The sequence below is a fragment of the Schistocerca nitens genome, unplaced genomic scaffold (genome assembly GCF_023898315.1).
Source record: "Schistocerca nitens isolate TAMUIC-IGC-003100 unplaced genomic scaffold, iqSchNite1.1 HiC_scaffold_528, whole genome shotgun sequence".
Taxonomy (NCBI): domain Eukaryota; kingdom Metazoa; phylum Arthropoda; class Insecta; order Orthoptera; family Acrididae; genus Schistocerca; species Schistocerca nitens.
Window position 1 is genome coordinate 2,057,427 of NW_026046061.1, and position 25,380 is coordinate 2,082,806.

General features: G+C 46.1%; 2 protein-coding genes across 2 annotated transcripts in view; one reads left to right on the forward strand and one right to left on the reverse strand.

Annotated features, from left to right (window-relative positions):
* Positions 1-938: 938 nt before the first annotated feature.
* On the reverse strand, positions 939-20,860 carry LOC126232558 (mucin-2-like). The gene is made up of 3 exons (XM_049942799.1): positions 20,682-20,860; positions 3,251-4,689; positions 939-979 (listed from the first exon to the last, which is right to left on the reverse strand). The coding sequence occupies exons 1-3, from the start codon at positions 20,858-20,860 to the stop codon at positions 939-941; spliced, it is 1,659 nt and encodes a 552-aa protein (XP_049798756.1).
* Positions 20,861-22,357: 1,497 nt separating this feature from the next.
* LOC126232559 (uncharacterized protein DDB_G0290685-like) overlaps positions 22,358-25,380 on the forward strand; it is an 88,497-nt gene continuing 85,474 nt past the window's right edge. The window contains exon 1 of the mRNA XM_049942800.1: positions 22,358-22,375. Coding sequence (XP_049798757.1) covers positions 22,358-22,375 — 18 coding nt within the window. The remainder of the gene's footprint in view (positions 22,376-25,380) is intronic.

Sequence of the window (25,380 nt, forward strand, 5' to 3'; positions counted from 1 at the left end):
TATAGGAGGCACAGGGACAGATACGGGGATATGGACGGAGCTATGCTTGAGGAAGGGCAGCACACGGGTAATGAGTAATGAGGGAAGGAGTATTGTGGAACTTACGGATGAGTTAAGGGGAACTCCCATATGTTTAAATTAGGGAAGCTGATACGGGAGTGGACGGGGTGACATAATTGGAGATGGGTATCGAGAATGCAGTACACAGGTTGTGAAGCTACAACCAAGTCAGGCATTTTGCACTCAGTAGCATATTGTCAATGTGTAGTCAATAACCCTCTTGGCAGGCGAGGGATAACTGAGGCACCCAGGCTATTTCACACGTCACATCAGTGAGGTTGCAAAATACTGCTTCAGGAGAGGAGGAGGATTACAGGGACAATATTCTTCATTTTGAGACATGATGATGAGGTTTCAAATCACTGGATGTGGTTAACTTGATCCAGCCCCCAATAACATTGGCAATTTTTCTCTTTAAGAAGCTCAACTATGCTGAGTGATTGTTTTATACATAAATATATTTATCTCAAGGTGATTATTTTAATATGAGCCACGACTACGGAATAAGGGGACTGTGATCTTAACATTACTACTTATCGTAGTGTGCCAATTTGTAATGTTAGCTCACCTTTACAATGACTTATTTTAAAATGTCAATTTGGTACTTAGAAATTTGTCTTCTTTCTCTTTCATCACATACATTTTAAACACAACTGCACATTTGTGACCAATCTTTTGTAGTTGCAAAGGCACTGCCAATTTTCAGTATGAATTATGTACCATGTAATTAACATCGAGTGTCAAATTCAAGTATAAAATTTTGAACAACTGTTTCACTGAAATACTTTAGCAAGAAAAATATGGAAAGAATACCAAATAATGAAATATTAAAGTGATAACTTTAACATGTAATTAAGCTACTGAAGAAAGCAAAAATCTCACCTGCCAGTACCTCCTCTGGGTGTACCTCTTCCTGCTCCTGCAAAAAAAAATTAAAAAGCTGAATAACTTTACATGAACTGAATTTAAGCATAAATCAAACACCTTCAAATGTGTCAGTGGTATGTTATCTCACTGCACATGCTCATCTCAGTGTTAGTAAGTTGGTAAATTATATAATGACAGATTACGAATCAGGTGCAGTGACAAGTAGATACATGTGAAATTTTATTAAAGTGCAATTGACAAAAACTTCATAATAATATAAATGAAGAATCACAAAATATTTCTATTTCAATTGAGCGTAACTGTCTGAATTCACTAGAGCTGCCAGCTGCCACATACAGCAACTGTCACAGAGCAGGACAAAGAAGCCCACAAAACACAAGTCAACATGGTGGGAATGTAGACTACAGTTGCTAGATTCATGAAGGCTGGTGTAAGGATAATGCCAGTGACTGAAATAGAAGTACAGCATGGTTTGCTGGAATGAACACCCCTCAACTATGACCTGGTGGAGTAGTCTAAAGCAGCATGGAAGGGTTGGGTTATTTGGGGAAGGAGACCAGACAGCAAGGTCATCAGTCTCATCGGATTAGGGAAGGATGGGGAAATAAGTCGGCCGTGCCCTTTGAGAGGAACCATCCCATCATGGAAGGGGAAATGAACAACAGACCATTATAAAATTACAGATTATAGAGATAGTGATAGGGTCCATTATGACTGCATCTGCTGCTACCAGGGCAGAAATTTGAAAATGATTTTTGGTCCCAGAGAGCCACCTGAGGTTGGCCCACACAACAGAAGAGGGAGTGGAACAGTTAAAAGAACTAGTTAATTTAATCCAACCAATTTCTTGCTATCCTGAAGGGGGTGACGACACTGTTCAAGCAACAGTTTGCAATGTCTGCAGTTTGCTTTCATAGAATGTTAAAAACATGTAGAGCACATCTCTGCATATGAGTTGAGTCACAACATGGCTCAGTCAGACAAGGGTCTGGGACACAGCACGGTAAAGATGAAGTGCGAGAATGGAACATTGTGTGGTGGTAATGATAGAATTTTTAAGATTTTCTACTTGGGTATCACAACTGGGGAAACAATGTTTTCTGAAGGGTGCCAGGGAACAGCAAATCTCTAGAAATCCTTAGAGAGCTGCCATTTGGGTGGGCACATAGGTGGGGTAGGAGTCAGAAAATGGATAGCTAATGGGAAATGGTCGCTTGAGTGCATAACAAAGACAATGATGAGATGATGGGTAAATTGGGCAGTGCAAGAGAGGTCCAGATGGTGGTAGGAGTGCATGGAGTGTGAAAGGCAGGTGGGTACTCCAACAATAAAGCAAATGAGGTTATGGTGACTGAGAAGGTCAGCCAAGATGCACCTCTCCAACAGGTTCTGGGAGAGTCCCAAAGGGAATGGTGTGCATTACAGTCAACGAGCAGCCAAAAGGGGTGAGGGAGTTGGCCAGTAAGCATGAAGAAGAATGTCCAGTGACACAGAATGACTGAGGTATGCAAACAGTACATATGGAAAAGTTTAGGATAGGAAGTAAAATGCGGACTGGAATAGCTTGAAGCTGGGTTTCCAAGAAGACTATGAACATCATCCTTGATGAGCAGCATCACTCCACCCAATTACATTGAATCGGTCCTTGGATGATGCTGTGAGGTTGGGAGGATGTCACAGACTGGAAATACATGCGAGAGCTCAAAGCAGGTCATGAGGATTCAATTTTGTTTCCTGGAGGCAGAGAACAAGCAGAGGCTGTGATTACAACAGCAGCCATAAATCCTCTTTGTTGGATCAAAGGCAGCAAACATTCCATTGGTGGATTGTCATGATTAGGAGAGGGGAGAAGGGAAAAATGCAGGGGTGTCGCCTCAATGACTATTGAGTGGCAGCTTTTGAAGGCTCACTGCTACAGGGCAGAAGGGCTGGAGAATCAGCCTCTGTAAGATCTACAGAGGTGTTGGCATTCTCATTCTGTCTGTCCTTGAGGTCCAGAGCAGAAAGACGCCTGGAGATGCATACCAGCTACAAGGTGGTCAGTCAGCAAAGGGTATCATTTGGACACACTATCGAGGAGGAACTGTGAGCCAATACAGAAGCACATTGTTTGCCTTTGTTTGATTTCTTGGATTCTTTATGGTTGGCATAGGAAGACTGAAATCTTTGTTGGCTGAAGGGACATAGAAAGTCTTTGTGGGAGTATTCATTCCATCCCTCCTGGGCTTTCAGTTGTGTAGCAGGTGACGTTGTCCCATGAGACAAAAGTTTGAGGCTTCTTGCACAGCTGGAGTAGTAGTACTAGTAGGAAGAGTAGGGGTAGGGGTAGGAAGAGTAAGGGTAGGGGTAGGAAGAGTAGGGGTAGGGGTAGGAGTAGTAGGGGTAGTAGGAGTAGTAGGAGTAGTAGTGGTAGTAGGAATAGTAGTGGTAGTAGGAGTAGTAGTGGTAGTAGGAGTAGTAGTGGTAGTAGGAGTAGTAGTGGTAGTAGGAGTAGTAGTGGTAGTAGGAGTAGTAGTGGTAGTAGGAGTAGTAGTGGTAGTAGGAGTAGTAGTGGTAGTAGGAGTAGTAGTGGTAGTAGGAGTAGTAGTGGTAGTAGGAGTAGTAGTGGTAGTAGGAGTAGTAGTGGTAGTAGGAGTAGTAGTGGTAGTAGGAGTAGTAGTGGTAGTAGGAGTAGTAGTGGTAGTAGGAGTAGTAGTGGTAGTAGGAGTAGTAGTGGTAGTAGGAGTAGTAGTGGTAGTAGGAGTAGTAGTGGTAGTAGGAGTAGTAGTGGTAGTAGGAGTAGTAGTGGTAGTAGGAGTAGTAGTGGTAGTAGGAGTAGTAGTGGTAGTAGGAGTAGTAGTGGTAGTAGGAGTAGTAGTGGTAGTAGGAGTAGTAGTGGTAGTAGGAGTAGTAGTGGTAGTAGGAGTAGTAGTGGTAGTAGGAGTAGTAGTGGTAGTAGGAGTAGTAGTGGTAGTAGGAGTAGTAGTGGTAGTAGGAGTAGTAGTAGTAGTTGAAGTAGTAGTAGTAGTTGAAGTAGTAGTAGTAGTTGAAGTAGTAGTAGTAGTTGAAGTAGTAGTAGTAGTAGTTGAAGTAGTAGTAGTAGTAGTTGAAGTAGTAGTAGTAGTTGAAGTAGTAGTAGTAGTTGAAGTAGTAGTAGTAGTTGAAGTAGTAGTAGTAGTTGAAGTAGTAGTAGTAGTTGAAGTAGTAGTAGTAGTTGAAGTAGTAGTAGTAGTTGAAGTAGTAGTAGTAGTTGAAGTAGTAGTAGTAGTAGTAGAAGTAGTAGTAGTAGTAGAAGTAGTAGTAGTAGTAGTTGAAGTAGTAGTAGTAGTAGTTGAAGTAGTAGTAGTAGTAGTTGAAGTAGTAGTAGTAGTAGTTGAAGTAGTAGTAGTAGTAGTTGAAGTAGTAGTAGTAGTAGTTGAAGTAGTAGTAGTAGTAGTTGAAGTAGTAGAAGAAGTAGTAGTAGTAGAAGTAGTAGTAGTAGTAGTAGAAGTAGTAGTAGTAGTAGAAGTAGTAGGAGTAGTAGAAGTAGGAGTAGTAGAAGTAGGAGTAGTAGAAGTAGGAGTAGTAGAAGTAGGAGTAGTAGAAGTAGGAGTAGTAGAAGTAGGAGTAGTAGAAGTAGGAGTAGTAGAAGTAGGAGTAGTAGAAGTAGGAGTAGTAGAAGTAGGAGTAGTAGAAGTAGGAGTAGTAGAAGTAGGAGTAGTAGAAGTAGGAGTAGGAGGAGTAGGAGTAGTAGGAGTAGGAGTAGGAGTAGTAGAAGTAGACCTATTGATTTGGTAAATTGTTTACCTCACCATGTCTATAGTACTGATGAATAGTGGTCACCACCATAAAGTCTTTTTAGTTCAAATGGTGGCTTTAAACTTTTATACACTTTAGGAGCTTTCTGTGCTGCACATGAGAACTGGTGCAGATTGATGTAGGATTTCTGCAGGGTGAGATGACAATAGTTGCTTTGTCATTCTTCACAGTACATGATGATTTGAGTGGTTTACTCCATACTGATGATATCTCTCATTGGGTTGATTTCTTGCTGTTTCATTCTGGTTCAGCATTGTGGATTCCCCCTAAATCTGTGAGCACCGTGACAACTACCATTACACAGGAGCACAAAGATGAAGTTGAGCTGTCATTAAGATTCTGCATACTAACCAATGACACACAACTTGACATTAATTATTAAAGAGAGTTACTTGTTTTAAATTAAGAGCCAGTATATGATTGGTCTTTGAGAAATGTTTTGGATCATTCAGCAGATAATTTAGACTTGAGTTAGCATTTCAGTTTCCATTGGAAAAGAAGTTGTGATGTTTGTAAGTGTGTAGAGTGCATGGTAGTACAGAAGAGGAGGAAGTATTGTAATGGCTAAAAGCCCAAATGTAATGATCTTTGTGAGCACCTGATAGGAGGCCAGGAAGTAGTGTGGTGTTAATTACAGGCCACAAAATCGAACTTTCTGCTACTGGCGAAACATACCATGGCTCCATCAGTTGTACCGGTGCTCTTTCCACTTTCAACCTCCTCAGCAATAGGAGATAGATCGCTTTGAATTGTACCTGATTGACAGAAAACATTTTGAGTTAATATAAAAAACTCAATCTGCAAAAGTAAAACAAATAATTGATTAACTAATAGTGTTTCAACATGGCATGATAAAGAACAGAATCAATTATTTCAGTCTTGTAGAGTGCCTACTAATCAGTGAATAACTGAGCATCTAATCTACTCAACTATGTACAACAGTGAACATTAATAAAACCCTGTCTTCCTGGAACTCAGTGAAGTTGCAGGCTGCTATCTGAAGACAATCAGGGGAAAATAAACTTTCATTGTCAACACTTCACATAATTGCTGATCAAAATTTAAAATGCTGTAATAATCTGCTACTTAAAACATATAATCTTATGTTACATGGTTAACACACTGTGGCAAGTTTAACAGTTAGGAACTGTGTCTATGCCTGTGTATGCAGCTTCACTCATTGCAGGCATATACCGACATTATATTCATCTGATATTTGACAATGAGAGCACTTAGTGACTTCCAAAAAACTTCACCCATAATTTCAAATTATCATGAATTTTTCTCAGAGAGAGCCCACAGAAAGCAATAGCAAAAATGCTTACCAATTACTATATTTTCATTGTTCTACATTAAAATTGCCACATCACATGCATACAATGTAACACGCCTTTCTTTACTTACAGATGGGTACAAGTAGCCAGGAGAATGAGTGGCAGATGAGGTGGGGTACTTCTCAGGAGGATTCTTTGTTGAGGTGAGTCAGAAAGGAAAGATGATGAGTATGGCAACAGGATGGAGAAGGAGACATAACAGGAATGAGGTTGAAATGTGTGGTGTAGCATCTGGCTGGTGCTTCACAATCCCACCTTATGCCCCACAATGGAGGGCTTTCAGTTGCTGGCATGCTAACAGGGCTGAAACTGAAACTCACACTCAGTGCAGCTCATCTTTCCCATGACAGCCACTGCATAGTTTCCACATTTGAGCCATGTGACACTGGGCTTTACAGCATTTCTCCATTCCACAGACTTTGTAGGTCAATTCACAGTGGCTCACTTGCCATTCAAAGTTCCAGACTCGATATCAACTATCTGCTTCTGAGTGCCATGACTATATTAATAAGAATGCAGCCCACAATATTGGCATTGCCAGTCCAACCTACACTGTAGGTGCCTACAGGAGTGTTTGTGACTTATTACAGACAGAGGGCTCAAGTGAAAGCTTAAAGAATAGTTTTTGTATTAGCGACATCTTTTAGTGGATCAGGGCATTCTCTACCTTGCCTTCACCAGAGAGCTGTTTCATTTGCTGCATGTTGGCTTGAGCAATCTGTGTCGCAATTAAAGACTATTCATTTTGGCTATTCAGGAACATATCTCTTTTTGGCTTTTTTTAATTACTTTTTTGTCTCTGGAAACTTCTTACCAGTGTCTTGTGTTTCATTAGGTAGAATTCATCTCTGTGTTCAAGTGCTTCTTGACAGTGGTTGAATGGTTTTGCTCTGTGTTCAAAAAACATTCTTCACATTTCCTTTGGGTTGCAGATGACTCTGCACAATTGTTTTCCCATGTTCTGTGATTATTTGCCTTATAATTACTTGTTCTAACTTGTCTCTGTCTTGTGTCACTTCATTCCTTCATTCTCATGTTTTTCTGCCTGCACCATTCCACCACACCGTTCCTCCCTAATGATGTCCTGGCCATTTGCTGTATTTTTCTTCCAGGTCTATGCCTCCTGGATGGCATTGCTATCTCCTCCATGGGGATGAGAGTTGTCATATTTTTGCTGTTGTTACAGTATCAATTTTTCCTCTGAGTGCAACATCATTGGAATCTAGGACATCACCAGCGTAGCTTGCAGTGCTCAACTTACACCTTACAGAGTGGGTCTCATATTAGTGAGAACCTGAAAGTGTATCAGCACTGTTTCTAGGTTGCTTTCACTGGAAATCTGTTGCACTTGCCCAACATTATCATGCGTCTTCTTTGTAGCAATGAGGTTCTTATATTTGTGACAAACTCAGCACATTTCTCTCCTTGTGCATAGATCATCCACAATAGGTGAGATGTATGACCACGAGTGTGGGTGGTAGACGGGGCAAGGGAGTTCCCCGCTGGACTCCCTGTAAAGAGGTGAGGCAGGAACACAAACAGATTGGTCTGGGAACAGACTGTAGTGAAAGTCCTGATGGGAAATATTTTATGAGCAAGGCACTGGCACCAGAGATAAATCAAGAGAACAAGATGTTAAGTTTAGTGTTTAGTAAGAAATTACATTTACTCTACATTCTATCTCAATGAGTATTTTTTCTGTATCACCAATAATTCCTGACTATGCTATGTTTGATATCAAACTTTCTGTAAGATAAAAATTAAATTGAATTAGTATAACAACAAAAAATAATCCATTTTTACAACATAATGTAATTGGATAGGAAAAAATCTACTCACCAAGCAGTTTTGATTTGTTTGTTTCATTTGGCTTTCGGACACAAAAAACAACTGGGGTCATACGCACCCAAGTCAAGACTATGGACCATGAACACAGAAAGGAGTTAAACAACTTCACATCTGTCCCAATTGGCAGAATAGGAGACAGCTAAAACCAGGCACATGGAAACAGGGCAAAAAATACAGAAATGGAGGTCCGAAACTAAAAATCTAAAAATTAATTGGCCTTCGTCATAGTGCTTCGGCGGATGAAAAGTAAAACGCAGTTGACAGCTCTCGCATCATTCTCTAAAATGGCTGACAAATCAGATGGCAAACCCAGGCTGGAATATAAATTGTTAAAAAGGGCATTCCAGCAGGAAGTGGTGGACAGTTAAAATTTGGGGGTGATGAGTACAAAGTGGTGGGGTAGCTCCACTTAGCAAATGACAATGGCTAAAAAGGCAGTGCCCAATATGCAGCCCAATTAAAATAATCTCCACCTGGTGGGAGGCGGCCATTCAAGGCACTGGCAGAGGCTTAATAAGCAAAAGCTTATTCTTGTGAAGGGAGGAACACTGGCGATGCCAAAGGGACAGCACCTCCTGACAGGTGGCAATACAGAGATCATTGGAAAGAATATAGGTAATTGCAGGCTGAGGTACAAGGACTGCAACCTTGGCAGCAGCATCAGCAGCCTTGTTTCCTGGCAGACTGACATGACCAGGGACCCACAGGAACATGACACTGCTTCCACCAATAGTGAGCAAGTGACAGTTTACCTGGAACTGCTGCACTAAGAGATGAGCAGTGTACAGTGCACATAGACTTTGGAAGGCAGTGAGTGAGTCTGAGCGAGGGACACAATTGTGAAGGCTGTGTCCCCTATGTACTCCGTGGCCTGATACAAGGCGAAAAGTTTGGCTGTAAATACTGAGGAGTGTGCCGGCAGCCGATATCAAAAGACACGGGTGCCAATGACGAAGGCATACCTGACCCCACGATTAGTCAGACCCATCAGTGTATACAAAAGTACTATAGCGACATTCCATTCAAAGGTCATGAAACTGAAGGCAACAGATCAAGGCTGGAGTAGTGTTCTTTGGAAATGAAGGAAGGCCAAGATTAACATGGGCCACTTTGCAAAGGAAAGGTGATTAACAGTTCATACATACCAGGAAAGTTGCCGGTAGTGTGAAGTTAAATCCCCATAGCATGTGGCGAAAGTGGACTCCAGGAGGTAACAGAAGGGGACGAGTCCCGTACTGATGATCAAAGGTATCATCGAAGAAGGATGCATAGGCAGAGTGGCCATGCTTGGCAGACAAATGGCATGCGTAATTGCCGAGGAGAAAGTAGTGACAGTAGGACAGTTGTAGTTCAGCAGTGTCAGCATACAGACCCTAAACTGGGCTGGTGTAAAAGGTGTCCTTGGCCAAACAGATGCCATGATGGTGGATAGTGTTGAGACAGCATAAGAGGGATGGGTGTGCAAACTCCTAAACAAAGCACCCATAGTAGAGTTTCAAATGGACAAGCGTCTGCAACAAACTGAGGAGAGTGGTTTGATCGGCACCCCACGAAGTATCATTGAGGACATGTAGGAGATTGGGGAACCTCATACAGCTGCGGGCTGCCAGGTAAGACAAATGGGAGGACCAATAGAGTTTCCTATTGATCATGAGCCCCAAAAATTTCGTAGTTTCAATGAATGGAAGAGCAACAGGACGAAAGTGTAGAGATGGTGGGAGAAATCATTTTTGCCGCCAGAAATTCATACAGATGGTTTTATCAGGGGAAAAGCATAAGCCATTGTCAATGCTCCAGTAGTAAAGACTATCAAGACAGTGCTGAAGACACTGCTCAGTGAGACAGGTCTATGGAGAACTGCAATAGATGGCAAAGTCGTCTACAAAAAGAGAACCGGAGATGCCTGGCGGGATACGGGCCATTGCAGGGTTAATGGTGATAAGAAAGAGGATGACACTCAGGGTGGGATCCTGAGGCACACCATTTTCCTGGATAAAGATGTCCAACAAGGCAGAACCCACATGCAACTTGAAAACTCGGTCTTGTAAAAATACCTGAAGAAATCAGGGTTGGTGCCTATGGAAGCCCAACATTTTATGAGTACAGAGGATACCAGTTCTCTAGCAGGTGTTTTAGGCCTTCTCCAAATCAAAAAACACAGCCCAGTCTAGAATTTTCACAGAAAACCATTCATAAAATGGGTGGACAACGTAATGAGATGGTCAACTGCAGAACGCCACACTCTAAATCCACATTGAGCATCCATCAGTAAATTGTGAGATTCAAGCCACCACACCAGCCAGTCATGAATCATACAAATTCCATCACCTTGCAAATGCATCTGGTAAGATATATGGGGAGGGGGGGGGTAGCCAGAAGGGATGTTTTTAGTGGAAAGCACTTGCCCACAAGAGAAAGGTGCTGCAACATCTGAATGTGGATGGTGTGTGGCCCTGAGGCGGAGGATCAGGATGAGCTGAGAGTATGATCTAGCTCTGTCATAGTGAAGACAGGTTTGTAGCAGTCATGATTCAGAGAAGGGAAGGGTCTCACCCGAGCCCCCTCAACTTGTTTCTGATGAAGGAAGGTAGGGTGGTGGTAGGAAGAGCTGGAAACTTCTGCAAAATGGCATCCCAAGGTGTTGAAGATAGCAACAGCGTCCACAATGAGTTCATCAGCTACTGTCACACCAGAAAACTGGGAATGGATCTTTGTTCCAGAGAGCCATCAGATTTTTTTTTTGGGCGCAAAACTGCTATGGTCATTAGCGCCCAGCCCGTGACTTAGGAAACAGTAAAAAAACCGAAATTGAAAACCAGCAGCAATGGGAACAAAGTCATAAAATTGGAGAAACTAAAAGCAGAAGGAAGGCTTAAAAATCCACTACAGAAAGGGGTTGGTTGTCCCCAAAAAAAGCTTCAAATGACTGACGTCATTGCGCTGGCACTAATAAACTGGAGAACGCGGTCTGCTGAGCGCGTGTCATCTGCTAAAATCGACAATAGATCAGGCAATAAGTATGTAGACGGGCGCGTAACGGATTAAAATAGGGGCATTCAACTAATAGGTGTCTTACCGTCCACAGCTGAGAGCAGTGGGGACAGAGTGGGGGAGGATCGCCGCTTAAAAGATGTCGATGGCTAAAAAGACAGTGCCCTATCCGGAGTCTAGTAAAATTACCTCCTCCCGACGACGCGTTCTGGAGGAAGAGGTCCAAGCGCAAGGAAGGGCTTTCACGTCCCGCAATTTATTACGGGGAATTGTTGACCAATGCGCATGCCATAAATGAGCAACTCTACGACATAAACCGCTCCATAGATCGGTGAAGGGAAGCGACTGAATAGCTGGCCGAGGAAGAGAGACTGCAGCCTTGGCCGCTATATCGGCCGCCTCATTCCCACAGATACCAGCGTGTCCCGGGAGCCACAGGAACGCCACCGAGACGCCCCCCCAGGTGGAGCAAGCGTAGACAGTCCTGAATCCGGTGGACCAGAGGGTGCACAGGGTAAAGAGCTTGGAGACTGAGGAGAGAGCTGAGAGAATCTGAGCAGATTACGTACTGTATCCGCTGATGGCGGCGGATGTAGTGGACAGCCTGGAGAACAGCGTAAAGCTCCACAGTATAAACCAAACACTGGTGGGGAAGCCGAAAGTGATTTGGGGTATCGCCAACAATATAGGCACTCCCTACACCTAACGATGTTTTCGAGCCGTCGGTGTAAATAAATGTGGCGTCCGTCATTTGTGCACATAGAGCAGCAAATGCCCGACGATAAACAAGTGTAGGGGTACCATCCTTGGGAAATTGACAAAGGTCACGGAGCAGGCAGATCCGGGGACGGAGCCAAGGCGATGCTGTACCCCAAGTTGTTAAGAATGTTTTAGGAAAGCGGAAGGAAAGAGAATGGAGCAGTTGACGGAAGCGGACTCCTGGGGGTAGTAGGGAGGAGGAGCGGCCTGCATACCCTACATCAAAGGAGGCGTCGAGAAAAAGGTCATGGGCTGGATTAGCAGGCATGGAAGACAGATGGCTAGCATAACGACTCAGAAGGACTGCTCGCCGAGTGGACAGCGGAGGTTCAGCAGTCTCAGCATAAAGGCTTTCCACAGGGTTAGTGTAAAAAGCTCCAGACACTAAACGTAATCCACGGTGGTGGATAGAGTCGAGACGCCGAAGAATAGCCGGCCAAGCAGAGGAGTAGACAATGCTTCCATAATCCAATTTCGAGCGCACTAAGGCGCGATAGAGGCGGAGAAGGACCACTCGGTCCGCTCCCCAGGAGGTACCATTCAGGACACGGAGGGTGTTAAGCGATCGCAGACAGCGAGCCGAAAGATAGGAAACGTGGGAGGACCAGCACAGTTTTCTGTCACACATAAGACCCAAGAATTTAGCGACGTCTGAAAACGGAAGGTTGACAGGACCTAGATGTAAGGAGGGCGGAAGAAACTCCTTACGTCGCAAAAATTAACACAAACGGTCTTACTGGGAGAGAAACGGAAGCCGGTTTCGATGCTCCAAGAGTGGAGGCGATCGAGACATCCTTGAAGACGTCGTTCAAGAAGGCTGGTCCATTGAGAGCTGTAGTAGATCGCACAATCGTCCACAAAGAGGGAGCCCGAGACATCAGGAAGGAGACAATCCATAATTGGATTTATAGCGATGGCAAACAGTACAACACTCAGCACGGAGCCCTGGGGTACCCCGTTTTCTTGGGAGAAAGTGCGGGAGAGAGTAGTGTTCACCCGCACCCTAAATGTGCGCTCTGCCATAAATTTGCGAAGAAAAAGGGGCAGCCGGCCTCGAAGGCCCCAAGAGAACAGTGTGCGGAGGATGCCTGTCCTCCAACAGGTATCGTATGCTCTCTCCAGATCAAAAAATATTGCTACCGTTTGGCGTTTTCGGAGAAAATTGTTCATGATATAAGTGGAGAGAGCAACAAGATGGTCAACTGCAGAATGATGCTTTCGGAATCCGCATTGGGCAGGTGTTGAAAGACTGCGGGATTCCAGCCACCAAGCTAACCGGTAATTCACCATACGCTCCAAAACCATACAGACACTACTCGTGAGAGAAATGGGACGATAGCTAGAGGGGAGATGTTTGTCCTTTCCAGGTTTCGGAACGGAAACGACGATAGCTTCCCGCCATCGTCTGGTAAAAGTACTGTCGGTCCAAATTCGATTATAAAGGCGAAGGAGGTAACGCAGACTATGGGTTGATAAATGCATCAACATTTGGACATGGATACCATCCGGTCCTGGGGCGGAGGAGCGAGAAGAAGAGAGTGCATGTTGGAGTTCCCGCATGGAGAAAACAGTATTGCAGCTTTCGTGATTTTGAAAGGAGAAAGCAAGAGATCGCACTTCCGCTGCACGTTTCTTCGGGAGAAACGCTGGCGGGTAATTTGAAGAGCTCGAAATCTCAGCAAAGTGCTGACCCAATGAGTTGGAAATTGCGACGGGGTCCACTAAGGTATCATGCGCAACAGTGAGCCCAGAGACCGGGGAGAAACTAGGCGCACCTGAGAACCGTCTAAGCCGACTCCAAACTTCCGAGGAGGGAGTGAAGTTGTTAAATGAGCTAGTAAAGAATTTCCAGCTTGCCTTCTTGCTATCGCGGATGACGCGACGGCATCGCGCACGGAGCTGCTTATAGCGGATATAGTTGGCCAAAGTAGGATGGTGACGGAAAATGCGAAGAGCACGTCGCCGCTCACGTATTGCGTCACAGCATGCCTCGTTCCACCAAGGAACTGGGGGGCACCTGGGCAATTCGGAGGTGAGTGGTATTGAACGTTCCGCAGCTGTAAGAATAACATCGGTAATATGTGTGACCTCATCGTCGACGCTGGGAAAGTGACGGTCATCAAATGTCGCTAGAGACGAAAAAAGTGTCCAATCAGCTTGGGCAAACTTCCAGCGTCGCGGGCGCATATATGGCAGTTGAGGCTGCAGTCTAAGGACACATGGAAAGTGGTCACTCGAGTGTGTATCATCAAGGGCGAACCATTTGAAGCGCCGAGCGAGCGGAACAGTACCGATCGCAAGGTCCAAATGAGATAAATTTGTCGTGGAGGCAGACAAAAATGTGGGGACCCCAGTGTTGAGGCAAACTAGATCCGCTTGGTGGAATACGTCAAGCAATAGGGAGCCACGTGGACAAGGATGTGGAGCTCCCCAAAGCGGGTGGTGGGCATTGAAGTCCCCAACCAGCAAATAGGGGGGTGGAAGCTGACCAAGAAGATGAAGGAGATCAGCTCGTGCCATTGGTGTGGACGATGGAATGTATACAGTACAAAGAGAGAACGTGTATCCGGAAAGGGAAACACGGACGGCGACAGCTTGGAAGGAAGTGTTTAAATGGATTGGGTGATAATGGAGAGTTTCATGGAGAAGAATCATGAGTCCTCCATGGGCTGGAGTGCCTTCAACAGAGGGGAGGTCATATCGGACGGACTGAAAATTAGGGAGAACAAAGCGGTCATGGGGATGCAGCTTTGTTTCCTGAAGACAGAAGATGACCGGCGAGTAGGATCGTAAGAGGATCGACAATTCATCCCGATTGGCTCGAATGCCGCGGATATTCCAGTGGATAATGGACATAGGGTGAACAGAAAATTGAGGATTGTGACCAAGTGCTGTCAACTCAACGACTGCTCAGAGCTTGCGACCGACAGCATGGAATGGCATTCAGCCGAAGGCAGAAGATCCTGATCCATAGGTTGTTCAGGAGCAGCTCCTGCCACCAGCGATCGGCCGGTTGACCGGCCAACAGCAGTGCGCCTCGGCGACACAGAAGACGGCTGAGGGCGATTTCCGCCAGGTGGCGCTGTAGGTGGGACACGCCTCGGCGGAGAAGGAGAGGAACTGGGTTTCTTTGTAGCCTTCTTGGAAGTATGATGTTTAGATGAAGGAGGAACCGATGGTTGTGAAATTGCGGTACGTAAAAACTCTTCACGAGTATGCTCCTTTTTCGAAGTCTTGGTGTCTGACTTTTGGGCTCGAGATTTAGCAGAACCCGACGAAGGGTGAGCCATAGAGTGGGCAGGCGAAAGTGGTGAGGTTGAACGGGCAATCTTTGCACTGGCCGATCTGACGACCGTGGCACTAAACGTGAGGTCGCAAGTCTGCGTGGCCGCCTCCTTTGTTGGCCGAGGAGAAGCAAGGACAGTGCTGTATTTGCCTGTCTGAGGCATGGTGGGCTCATGACTGGCGAATAATTTTCGAGCAGCAAAGGTCGACACCTTTTCCTTCACTCTAATTTCCTGGATGAGCTTTTCGTCCTTAAAAACGGGGCAATCTCGAGAGGAAGCAGCGTGGTCACCCATACAGTTGATGCAGCGAGGGGATGGAGGTGGACAAGCACCCTCATGGGCATCCTTACCACACGTAACACATTTGGCCGGATTGGAACAGGACTGGCTGGTGTGATTAAACCGCTGAAATCGATAGCAACGCGTAGGGTTTGGGACGTAAGGGCGAACGGAAATTATCTCATAGCCTGCTTTGATTTTCGATGGGAGTTGAACTTTGTCAAATGTCAAGAAGACAGTGCGGGTTGGAATGATGTTCGTGTCAACCCTTTTCGTAACTCTATGAACAGCCGTTACGCCCTGGTCAGACAGGTAGTGCTGAATTTCTTCGTCAGACAATCCATCGAGGGATCGTGTATAAATGACTCCACGCGAGGAATTTAAGGTACGGTGTGGTTCCACCCGGACAGGGAAGGTGTGGAGCAGAGAAGTACGCGGCAATTTTTGTGCCTGGAGGGCACTGACCGTTTCTAACAACAGGGTGCCATTCCGTAATCTGGAACAAGACTTTACAGGACCTGCAATTGCGTCGACACCTTTCTGAATAATGAAAGGGTTGACCGTGGAGAAGTCGTGACCTTCGTCAGACCGAGAAACAACAAGGAACTGTGGCAACAATGGAAGAACTGTCTGTGGCTGAGACTCAGTGAACTTACGTTTGTGAGCAGACATAGTAGAAGGTGAGGAAACCATTGCAGAAGAATCCCCCATGATTACCGGCGTCTCCGATGGCGCGCTCCTCCCTTGTGGGGGCCCTCACTGAGGGCACTCCCACCTTAGGTGATTGTTCACACCTCAGGTCACACCTCCCGACAAACGGACGGAGGGACCAATCGGCACTTTCGGAAGGTATCAGCTCGGGTAATCACCCCTCCCTGGGCCTGGTCGTTACCAGGGGTACGTACGTGTCCTACCTGTCTACCCGGGGCGGGGAATTACGCGTTACCCTGTCACCGGCTACGCATGGAAGTGCATGGGTCGGCCTTCAGACACGCACAGGGAGGAAAGAAGAGAAAGGGAAAGGAAAGAAGAGGGGTCTCAAACGCCGCAGCGGAGAAAAGGGCAAGGAGAAGAGGGAAGGAAAAGAGAAGGACAGAGGAAGGACGAAGACTTGCAAGTGTTGAAAGCAAGGAATTTGTAACAGTTTCAAGTGTCCATCTCCAGACGTAGGCACAAACCATACTCCCAGAGGGGGAGAAAGTGAAGGAAAGAACCAGCGGCGAGGGGGGGGGGGGGCGAAGATGAGGGACGGGGAAGGATGCGGAAAGGGAAGGTATGCAGCCCGGAAAGGAAGGAGGGCCACACTAGCTCGGGGTCCTGTGCTCGCTACGCACGTGTCCACAAAAGAGTTGTGGACCCCCTGGGGGGGAGAGAGAGCCGTCTGATGTTGGCCCACATGACAGAGCAATGTGTGGTACTGATAAAAGAACTAGTGAATGAAATCCAGCTAGCTCTTTTGCTATCCTGAAGAACAAGATGACTCTTTGCACGCATGTGTTTATAATGAATGAAGTTTTCCAGACTAGGGTGGGGGTAAAAAATGTGGAGAGCACATCTACATGTGCAAATTGCATCGCAGCATGCCTCAGTCCATTAAGGGACTGGGACATGACATGGTAGAGAGGAAGTGTGGGGGATGGAACGTTCTTCAGCAGTAAGGATAACATATCCCAGAAAGGATAACATATCCCACAAATGTGGGATATTCGACTTAGTCATCACCACTGGGAAATCTCATTCTTTGAAGGTCGCCAGGGAGGAAGGGAGGAGTAAAGCTGGCAGTTAGCCCTAGAAAGCTGTGATGGGCAAGCTGGGCAGTGTAGAAGGATAGGTCCAAATGGGAATAGGTGCACGAGGAGTTGGACAGGGAAGTGGGTGCTCCAGTATTAAGGCACAGGAGAGGTTAAGTTCGTTAAGCAGATCAGCCAAGATGGCACCTCTCTGACAGGTCCTGGGGGAACCCGAAAAGGGATGATTTGCATTAAAGTCACCAAGCAGCAAAAAATGGGGAAGGTAGCGGCAATAGTGACATACCGTATCATGTATTTCAGTGCCTGCCTCTCACTCAATGAAGCAGTCCGATATTCGCCTAAGTCTCTCGATATCTGGCTTACAGACATCACATTTACTTGGCTTACTTCCATGTACCAGTGAACATTGTTGATTTTGTGAGGTTTTCACTTGTGACCCCGTTGCTTATTGCTTGTTGTTCTTGGTGTCTTTCTCGGTCATCTATCGTCATGCTTGTCCTTCCTGTCCCGTTCCTCCATTTTGTTTGTTCACGGGCTGCTCCCTTTCAGTTCCACTGCACTTTCCTTCACAGCCAATGCCACAACCACCCTCATGAGTTGTGGTGACCCAGCCAACAGAGGCCAGTTCTGTTGGGACTCCTCTTTGCCTGATGTGTCTATGGCATCTGCGTCTCCAGTCGCCGGTCAGGCGGTCCACTTCCATCTTGCCCACAGTCCTTTACCACACATTCTCGAGCTGAATGTCCCGACCGCTCAAAAACGTGTATGCTGTGTGACAACGAGGGCCACATCCAATCGGCTTGTCGCAGTTGCTTGACTCGCTCCAGTCCTGCCCCTCCTGGGCCTCAAGATACCATACATGCTCTGCAATTGATTGTCCCACTGGATGACCCATCGGTGCGGTAGCTTTTAGCTTTTCCTCACATTCAGCCTTTTCACGGAGGATGACAGTTTCCAGGTCAACACTGGGGCCACTGTCTCCCTGATTAATATGGCAACATACATGCGACTGGGTTCTCTTGAGTTATCACCTACCTCTCGGCAGTTGGTCACCTCCAGAGATGGTTCAATTCCCCTTCATGGGCAGTTCATTGTCCAGGCAATTTACAAACACGTTCCCCAGCTCCTTACCCTATTTGTCGTCTACTATCCATTGGCTTCGAATATTGTTGACCTGGATGCATTTCAACTGTTTAACTTCTCAATTTCTGATGAAGTTGAGGTCGTTTCCACAGCTGTTCCTTTTCAGGACCTGGGCAATCTGTGCTCAGCTTCTGTGTCATTGTTTGTCACAGATCTTGGATGTGATTCAGATTTTCAGGCACACATCACACTTCAGCTGGAAGTGCAGCCTCACTTTTTCTGGGCCCCACCCCTTCCGGTCAAGCAGGAACTGTATCGGCTCCAGGTTACTGGCATTCTGGAGCCTGTGACTTGTAGTGCCTGGGCGAAACCTTTGGTGGTCATACAGAAACCCAATGGGTCCCTTCGGCTGAGTGGGGACATTGCGCTACTGTCAATGCTCAGTCCCTCATAGACACTTACCCCATTCCCTGACAGGAAGACCTTCTCACCAAGCTTGCCGAGGGAGAGAACTTTTCAAAGATTGACCTGGCTGAGGCATACCACCAGTTACCCTCAGATGCCAATTCCTGGAACATCATCATGATTATCAACATGCCTTTCTGATTGTACAAGTACAAGCACCTACCATTTGGTGACTATTCGGTGCCAGCCATTTTCCAGCAGTTCCTGGAGCAGCTTAGGCAGCCCTGCAGGAATTGTCAATGACGTCTTGGGTACAGGTCATTCCCGCCAGGAACACTTGCAAAACCTCAGTGCTTTACTTCACACTCAGCAGTCTGCAGGTTTACGCTGTCAGCTAGACGTGATGTTTTTCTTTCAACCAGAAGTGGAATACTTAGGCCACTGGCTTAGCAAAGATGGCATTTGCCCTTCAGGTCATAATGTTGTGGCCATTGAAGGCCCCCCTCATCCCAAGGACTTATCTGAACTCCAGGTGTTTTTGGGCAAGGTTACTTATCACTTGAAGCTCTTACCCCAGACTACCTCTGTAGCTCAACCCCTAATTCACTTGTGTCACAAAGGGGTACCTTTTGATTGTGACCAGGCTTTTCTCTGTTTAAAGGTGATGCTTAACTCTGCCCCTTGCCTTCCTTCCTTCTTTACGGACCACCCCTTGGTTGTGGCAGCTGATGCATCAGCATACGGCATTGGGGCCCTCCTCATGCATCAGAATGTCAATGGCTCTGAACAGCCCATCACTTATGATTCTAAGATGTTTACCCCAGCACAACAGAACTACTCCCAGATTGGAAGGAGGCCCTGGCAATAGTGTTCGGCGTCCAAAAGTTTCACAACTATCTCTTTGGAGCAAAGTTCACTTTCCTGACAGACCATAAACCCTTAGTTATGCTTTTTGGGCTCCACTCCCACATTCCAGACTGGACGGCTCATCATATCCAGCACTGGCATTATTTTTATGGAATTACACTTACACCATCCAGTATAAGCCAACCGCCTATGATGCTAATGCAGACGCTTTGTCACATCTCCCAGCAGGTCCCGAAACTGTGTTTGACGAACAGATGGTCCTCTGTTTCCACATTGATTCCACCCACCAGGACACGCTGAATGCTCTGCTTCTTATGGCTGCTCACATTGCCACGGCTACATGCCGAGACCCTGTCTTGTGGCAGGTCCTCCGCTATGTGGTCCACTGGTAGCCCATCTTTATTAATCGTTGGATGTGGACCAACTTCAGCCCCTGGCACCCACTGTACCACAGTCTCTCCATGGTCGATGATGTCCTTCTGTTAGCCATGGAGTCTCATCCCATCAGGTGGACATCCCTCCAGATTTGTGGCATCAAGTGCTCAGTTTGTTACACTGTGGGCACTGGGGTATGTCCCACACGAAATTTTTGGCTCGTTCGCACATGCATTGGCCAGACATCAATGATGATGTTGACCGGCTCATCCGTGGGTGCACTTTGTGTGCGCGTCACCAGGCAAGCCCCTCCTCAGTCATTTGCACCCTGGCTTGTACCTCACCAGCCATGGTATCGCACCCATCTTGATTCTGAGTGCCCGTTTTTGGGGTCTGTGTGGTTACTTATCATTGACACCTACTCCAAATACCCGTATGTTGACCGTGTGGTGGCCACCACCAAGGAGGCCACACTCGTGGCCCTGGCCCAGGTTCTCACCAGTGAGGGCCTGCTTCACACATTGGTCTACCATAATGGCCCACCAATTCCATTCATGGTGTCCTTCCATGACTTCTGTCTGGCCAATGGTATCAAACATATCCTCCAATGGCACAGCAGAGAGGCTTGGCCACACGTTTATACAGCTGACAAAGGCAGTATGAACATCTCCAACCACATCGGCCCTCACCCTGTTCTTGAGCACCTATCACACCACACCAATTGACAGACGTAGTTCAGAGGAAATCCTCCATGGGTGACAGCCACAGACCCTGCTGCATTTGCTGATGCCATCCTCTTCCTGCTCCTGCTCTTGGCCCTCTCAGCATTACGGCCCCAGCACGGTAGTGTGGGCCCACGTTTACTGGAGCAAGGCGGGTTGGACACCTGCCAGTCATCGCAACCAATGGGTGGCATGTGACATCAGTGCACACGCTGAAAGGGTTGGAGTGCCGCCATCATAACCAGCTCCGCCCACGTTCCCCTGCGGGACTCCCGCACCAACTCCTCAACCACTACCTCCTTCAGGTACACATGTGGTCCTTGAGTCACCGCCACTGCCCCAATTGTTGCCTCCCTGCCAGCCCGACACCAGCCCTCCCCGCCCCCTGATTGATTGGCAGCTCCCTCAGCTGCCATGGCCTCTGGGTTGTCCATCATGAACACCTCAGACGTCCTTTCCATGTATGAGTGGCCTTTGTCGATTTATGAGGTTTTCACTTGTGACCCCGTTGCTTATTGCTTGTTGTTGGTCTTTGTGTCTCAGTATCTTGCTCAGTCACCTGTCGTTGCATCTGTTTTTCCTTTCCTGTTCATCTGTCTTGTTTGTTCGCGGACTGCTCCCATTCAGTACCACTGCACTTTCATTGACAGCATACCTGCAGCCATTCTGGTCATGGTTACAACAGGGAAGATCAAAGCAAATCAGTAAGAAATTTGAAAGCTCAAAGCTGTCATGAGGGCACAATTTAGTTTCCTGAAAGCAGAGTACAAGGGGGTGCTTCAACACTAAAAGCAGCCGCAAATCCTCATTGTGGGACCGAAGGTGGTGAATGTTTCATTGGAGAACAGTCATGATGAACAGACGTTGGGGTATCACCTCGGCAGATGCTGAGTGACAGCCTAGGAAGAGGTGCTACTACAGAGTGCAGACACAGGAGGATCCTGCTCCATGGAGTCAGACAGAAACATCAGATTACTTGTGCGGGCTGTCTGTAGAGTCCAGTGCTGAAAAACAGTTTTTAGTTAACATTGGCATCATGGAGGCTGGCCGGGCTAAGGTATTACGTGCCGACACCATCAAAGAGGATCTTCAGGGTGGCAAAAGGAGGACTGTTAGCCTTTGGAGGACTTCTTCAAGCCCTCCCAGTTGATGACTCAAGTGTTGTTTGGCTGGAGGGATGGAATAAGTCTTCATGGGAGTACTCCTTCTGGCCTTTCCGGCCTACCGGTTGTGTAGCTGGTTGCTTGGGCCCTTGAGGAAAGAGTTCGACGGTTTCTTGCAAAGCAGGACAGAGGGATGGCGATGCTGCCTTGACACTGGGCAATTTCATGTCCTTGGAGTTGAATTGGAGGTTGTATGTCTGCCTGGCCACGTCTTTCATGGAGTAAGGGGTAACAAAAACAGAAATAGATGCCAGACAGGAGAACACAGGGTTTGTGACTACCCAGTAACTGGATAAGGCACCTTTTCCTTTAACTGGATCTCTTGAACAACGTGCACACCAAGATACACTGGTCACTCCTAAGATGAATTCGCATGGCCACATTTGCAGTTGATACAGCAGGGAGATAGAGTTGGACGATCGCCCTCGTGCGCATCCCTACCACAGGTGACATGTGGCTGGGTGTTGACAAGATGTTCTAGAGTGGTTAAAATGATGGCATTGGTAGCAGCACATTGGGTTTGGAACGTATGGCAATTTGGAAAGTTTACTGCTCAAGCACACACCCCAACCTGAGACTGGCCTACAGCAGGAGGAACGAGAGAATCCGACCTGTCAACACGGGGCTGGGAATTATGAGTCACCCAGTTACCTGTTATGCGCAGATGCATGGGCCAGCCTTTAGGAGCACACAGGGAGCAAGAAGAGAAAAAGAGGACCCTCGAACGCAGAAGCGGAGGAACGAGAGAAGGGAAACAGAGAAAGGAAAATGGAGCGGAAGACAAAGGTGAGATTGTTTGTACATCAGTGACAGAATGCTGGACATTCCCAAGAATACCCCAGACGTGTTCCCCAGGGGGAAAAAGAACAGCAAGATGATTCACATACAACACAAAAGGGAAAAGGTGCTGCAAAGCCTGGGGCGCCATGGTAGCCAAGAATGAACCCACCAAGGAATGGCGTGCCCCCGAAGGGGTGGGGGGGGTGGGTGGGTGGTGTTACCAAGCTACCAAGTGGTGGCATGAGAAAAACACACACACACACACACACACACACACACACACACACACACACACACACACACACACACACACACACACGTACGTACGTTTAACTTATACAAACATTTGGAGCCACTCCACTTACATTACATTGCTAATAAAATTGGTTTGCTATATTTTTAGGTGGGGCTCATGTGTCTTGCCCCATGGCCACCCCTCACTCTCCGCAGTCCTGGTTGCAATGGCTGAGCAGTTTCTCAAAACCGCACACTCCTGTTGTCAACACTAAACAATACTGAAGGTCACGTAATGAGCAATGTCCACTGGACAGTGGAAAACTGGAAGCAGGGGACTAGGAGTGAAGTGACAAATCATTCTATATTCCATGGCAATGTGACCGAAGGATTTGGGTTAGCTGAATGCTGGCTGAACTTTACCTGCCATCATCTTTAGTACCAACAATCATGTGAAGAGGAGACAGCGTAACAGTATGCAATTCCTCATCGTTAACTTGTTGTCCTCTCATTGCACTTTAGAAAATGCTAAATTCAGAAGGATAATTATGTATTTGATGGTAGTGTACTGTCTACAGCAGAGGAAGTGTTCAGACACAAAGACTGACAATCAGCTCAACAATGCCACCTGTCACTGAGCAGCATTGTGAGGCGAAGGTTTATGGACAATGACATTCCTGAAGTGAACTTGCGTGCCAATGTTCCAACCTGAAAGCAATGGATCATCTTCGGGATGAGTCATAATGGTGACATCATTCCAAACCTGATGTCCAACATATCTACCTTCTTTGGGTTTAGCTCTCGAGGAAGAATGGGCTGCCATTCCTTCACAGAGGTTCAGACGTCTCAATGAATGTACAAACAGAAGAGTTCAAGCCACCATAAAGGAGAAGGGTGGACACACTCCATCTTAATGTCCACTAATAGTTGTCCTGACACATTCGATTCACAAGCCTCCCACTGTGGGCTCTCACTACTACTCACCCACTGAGTGCCTGGCACCTCCAGCTCTCGCTTCTTTACCGGGTACGGCATCTTCCTCGAGTTGCCACCGTCTTCCAGCAGCTGCAACTGTACACACAGAGAGGAAAGCATCTCTTAATAACTTTATTTATTGCTTTAGTGATGTGCTCCTTCTACTATTCCCACATTATGGCTGCAATGACTGGAACATATGTTAATTTTAACACACACTGTTGCCATACTGAGCCTCTAATCAATCTCAGAAGACATTACGAAGAAACAGAAAGCCACATTCATGGTCTGTGTAAAAAGGAAACTTTTAGACAGTGTCAATTAGCATACAACTTTCATGGAATATGCTTGTACATACCACTTCAAAGGAGTGATGCCTTCTTAATGAATGACACTTTAAAAAAATGCCATTAATACAGTATGAAAATAATAACATAAAACAACCTGTCATATTGTTCATTAGATTTATTTTCATTTTTTATATGGTGAATTTTCGACATGGAACAATATGCACCTTCAGCACTGGAGAGTTTTAACAGCAGCTGTCAGTGAGAAACTATGTGCTTGGCTGTGGAAATAGGTACTCCGTGGGTCACCACACTGTCCTGCTGATGCATAGGCTTCCAAAGGGCAGTTATTTCAATAAATTATACATGCAGTGAGACACAGAAGAGGAATGTTGGAATTATAACAATTCTCTCTTTTATACTGAATGAATGAAAGTGGTCTTTTAGGGTGTGTGTGTGTGTGTTCTATGACTGTTAAAAAAACAACAACAACAACAACAACAACAACAACAACAACTACTACTACTACTACTACTACTACTACTACTACTACTACAATACCAATAATGTCTGCAGGAACGATGAGTTGGAGAATCTTTGTAATCCTTCCAAACTCTGTGTCAGACATTTAAAAATCATATAAAGGGCTGCCATGCTCCAATGTATTTACATCACAGATGAAAATGGTAAAATAGGTCCAAGCAATAACCACACCTGTAAATTACTAATAAAGTACTTTTATCAACTCTTGAACTGTAAACAACTAAATTGTTCCATCATCTTTCGGGCGTGACTTGGGACAGCGACAATTCTTCTTGTAATATTTCAGCTAGAAACCTCCCAGCAATCTTCAAGGCGAGTCGGAGACTGAGTTCATAGCGTTTGCGCATGCCTACTTATATGGAGAGTCGTGTGATAAAAAGCTGCTGAGGATTAAAAGCGCATGCGTCAAAGATATCAAAGTCGCCACTACTGCACTAGTCATAGTTAAGATTCATATAGCAAAGATAAACATATAAGCGCAGAGTGCAAACAAAATAGTGCTGCTGCAAATCCACCGTGCTTGTAAATAAATAATTAATCTTTAAAAGAGGTAACATCTGTCAGAAGTGAAGATGCAGAAATTCTTTCTGAATGAAGGTGTGAAATAAGTGGTTTCCAAGCATTGTCAAGATGAAATCCTTTGTCATGGTTTAGCAGGTTGTCAGCTAGTTGTATTTCCACAGCTTCCTTAACAACTGAGTCCCAGAAAGATGAAGCAGTAGTTAAAATCTTAACATCTATATAATCCATGGCATGGCCAGTAGAAATGCAAAGTTCAGCAACTGCTGATTTGTTGGACTGAAGAAGACGTGTGTACCGCTGGTGATCGACGCATCGTTCCTGTACAGTGCACGTGGTTTGCCCTATGTAACATTTTCCACACTCACAAGGGATTTCATAAACTACCGCCTTTTGCAAGAGCAGATCATCCACAACAGATCCCAACAAGGCTGCAGTCTTAGCGGGTGGGTG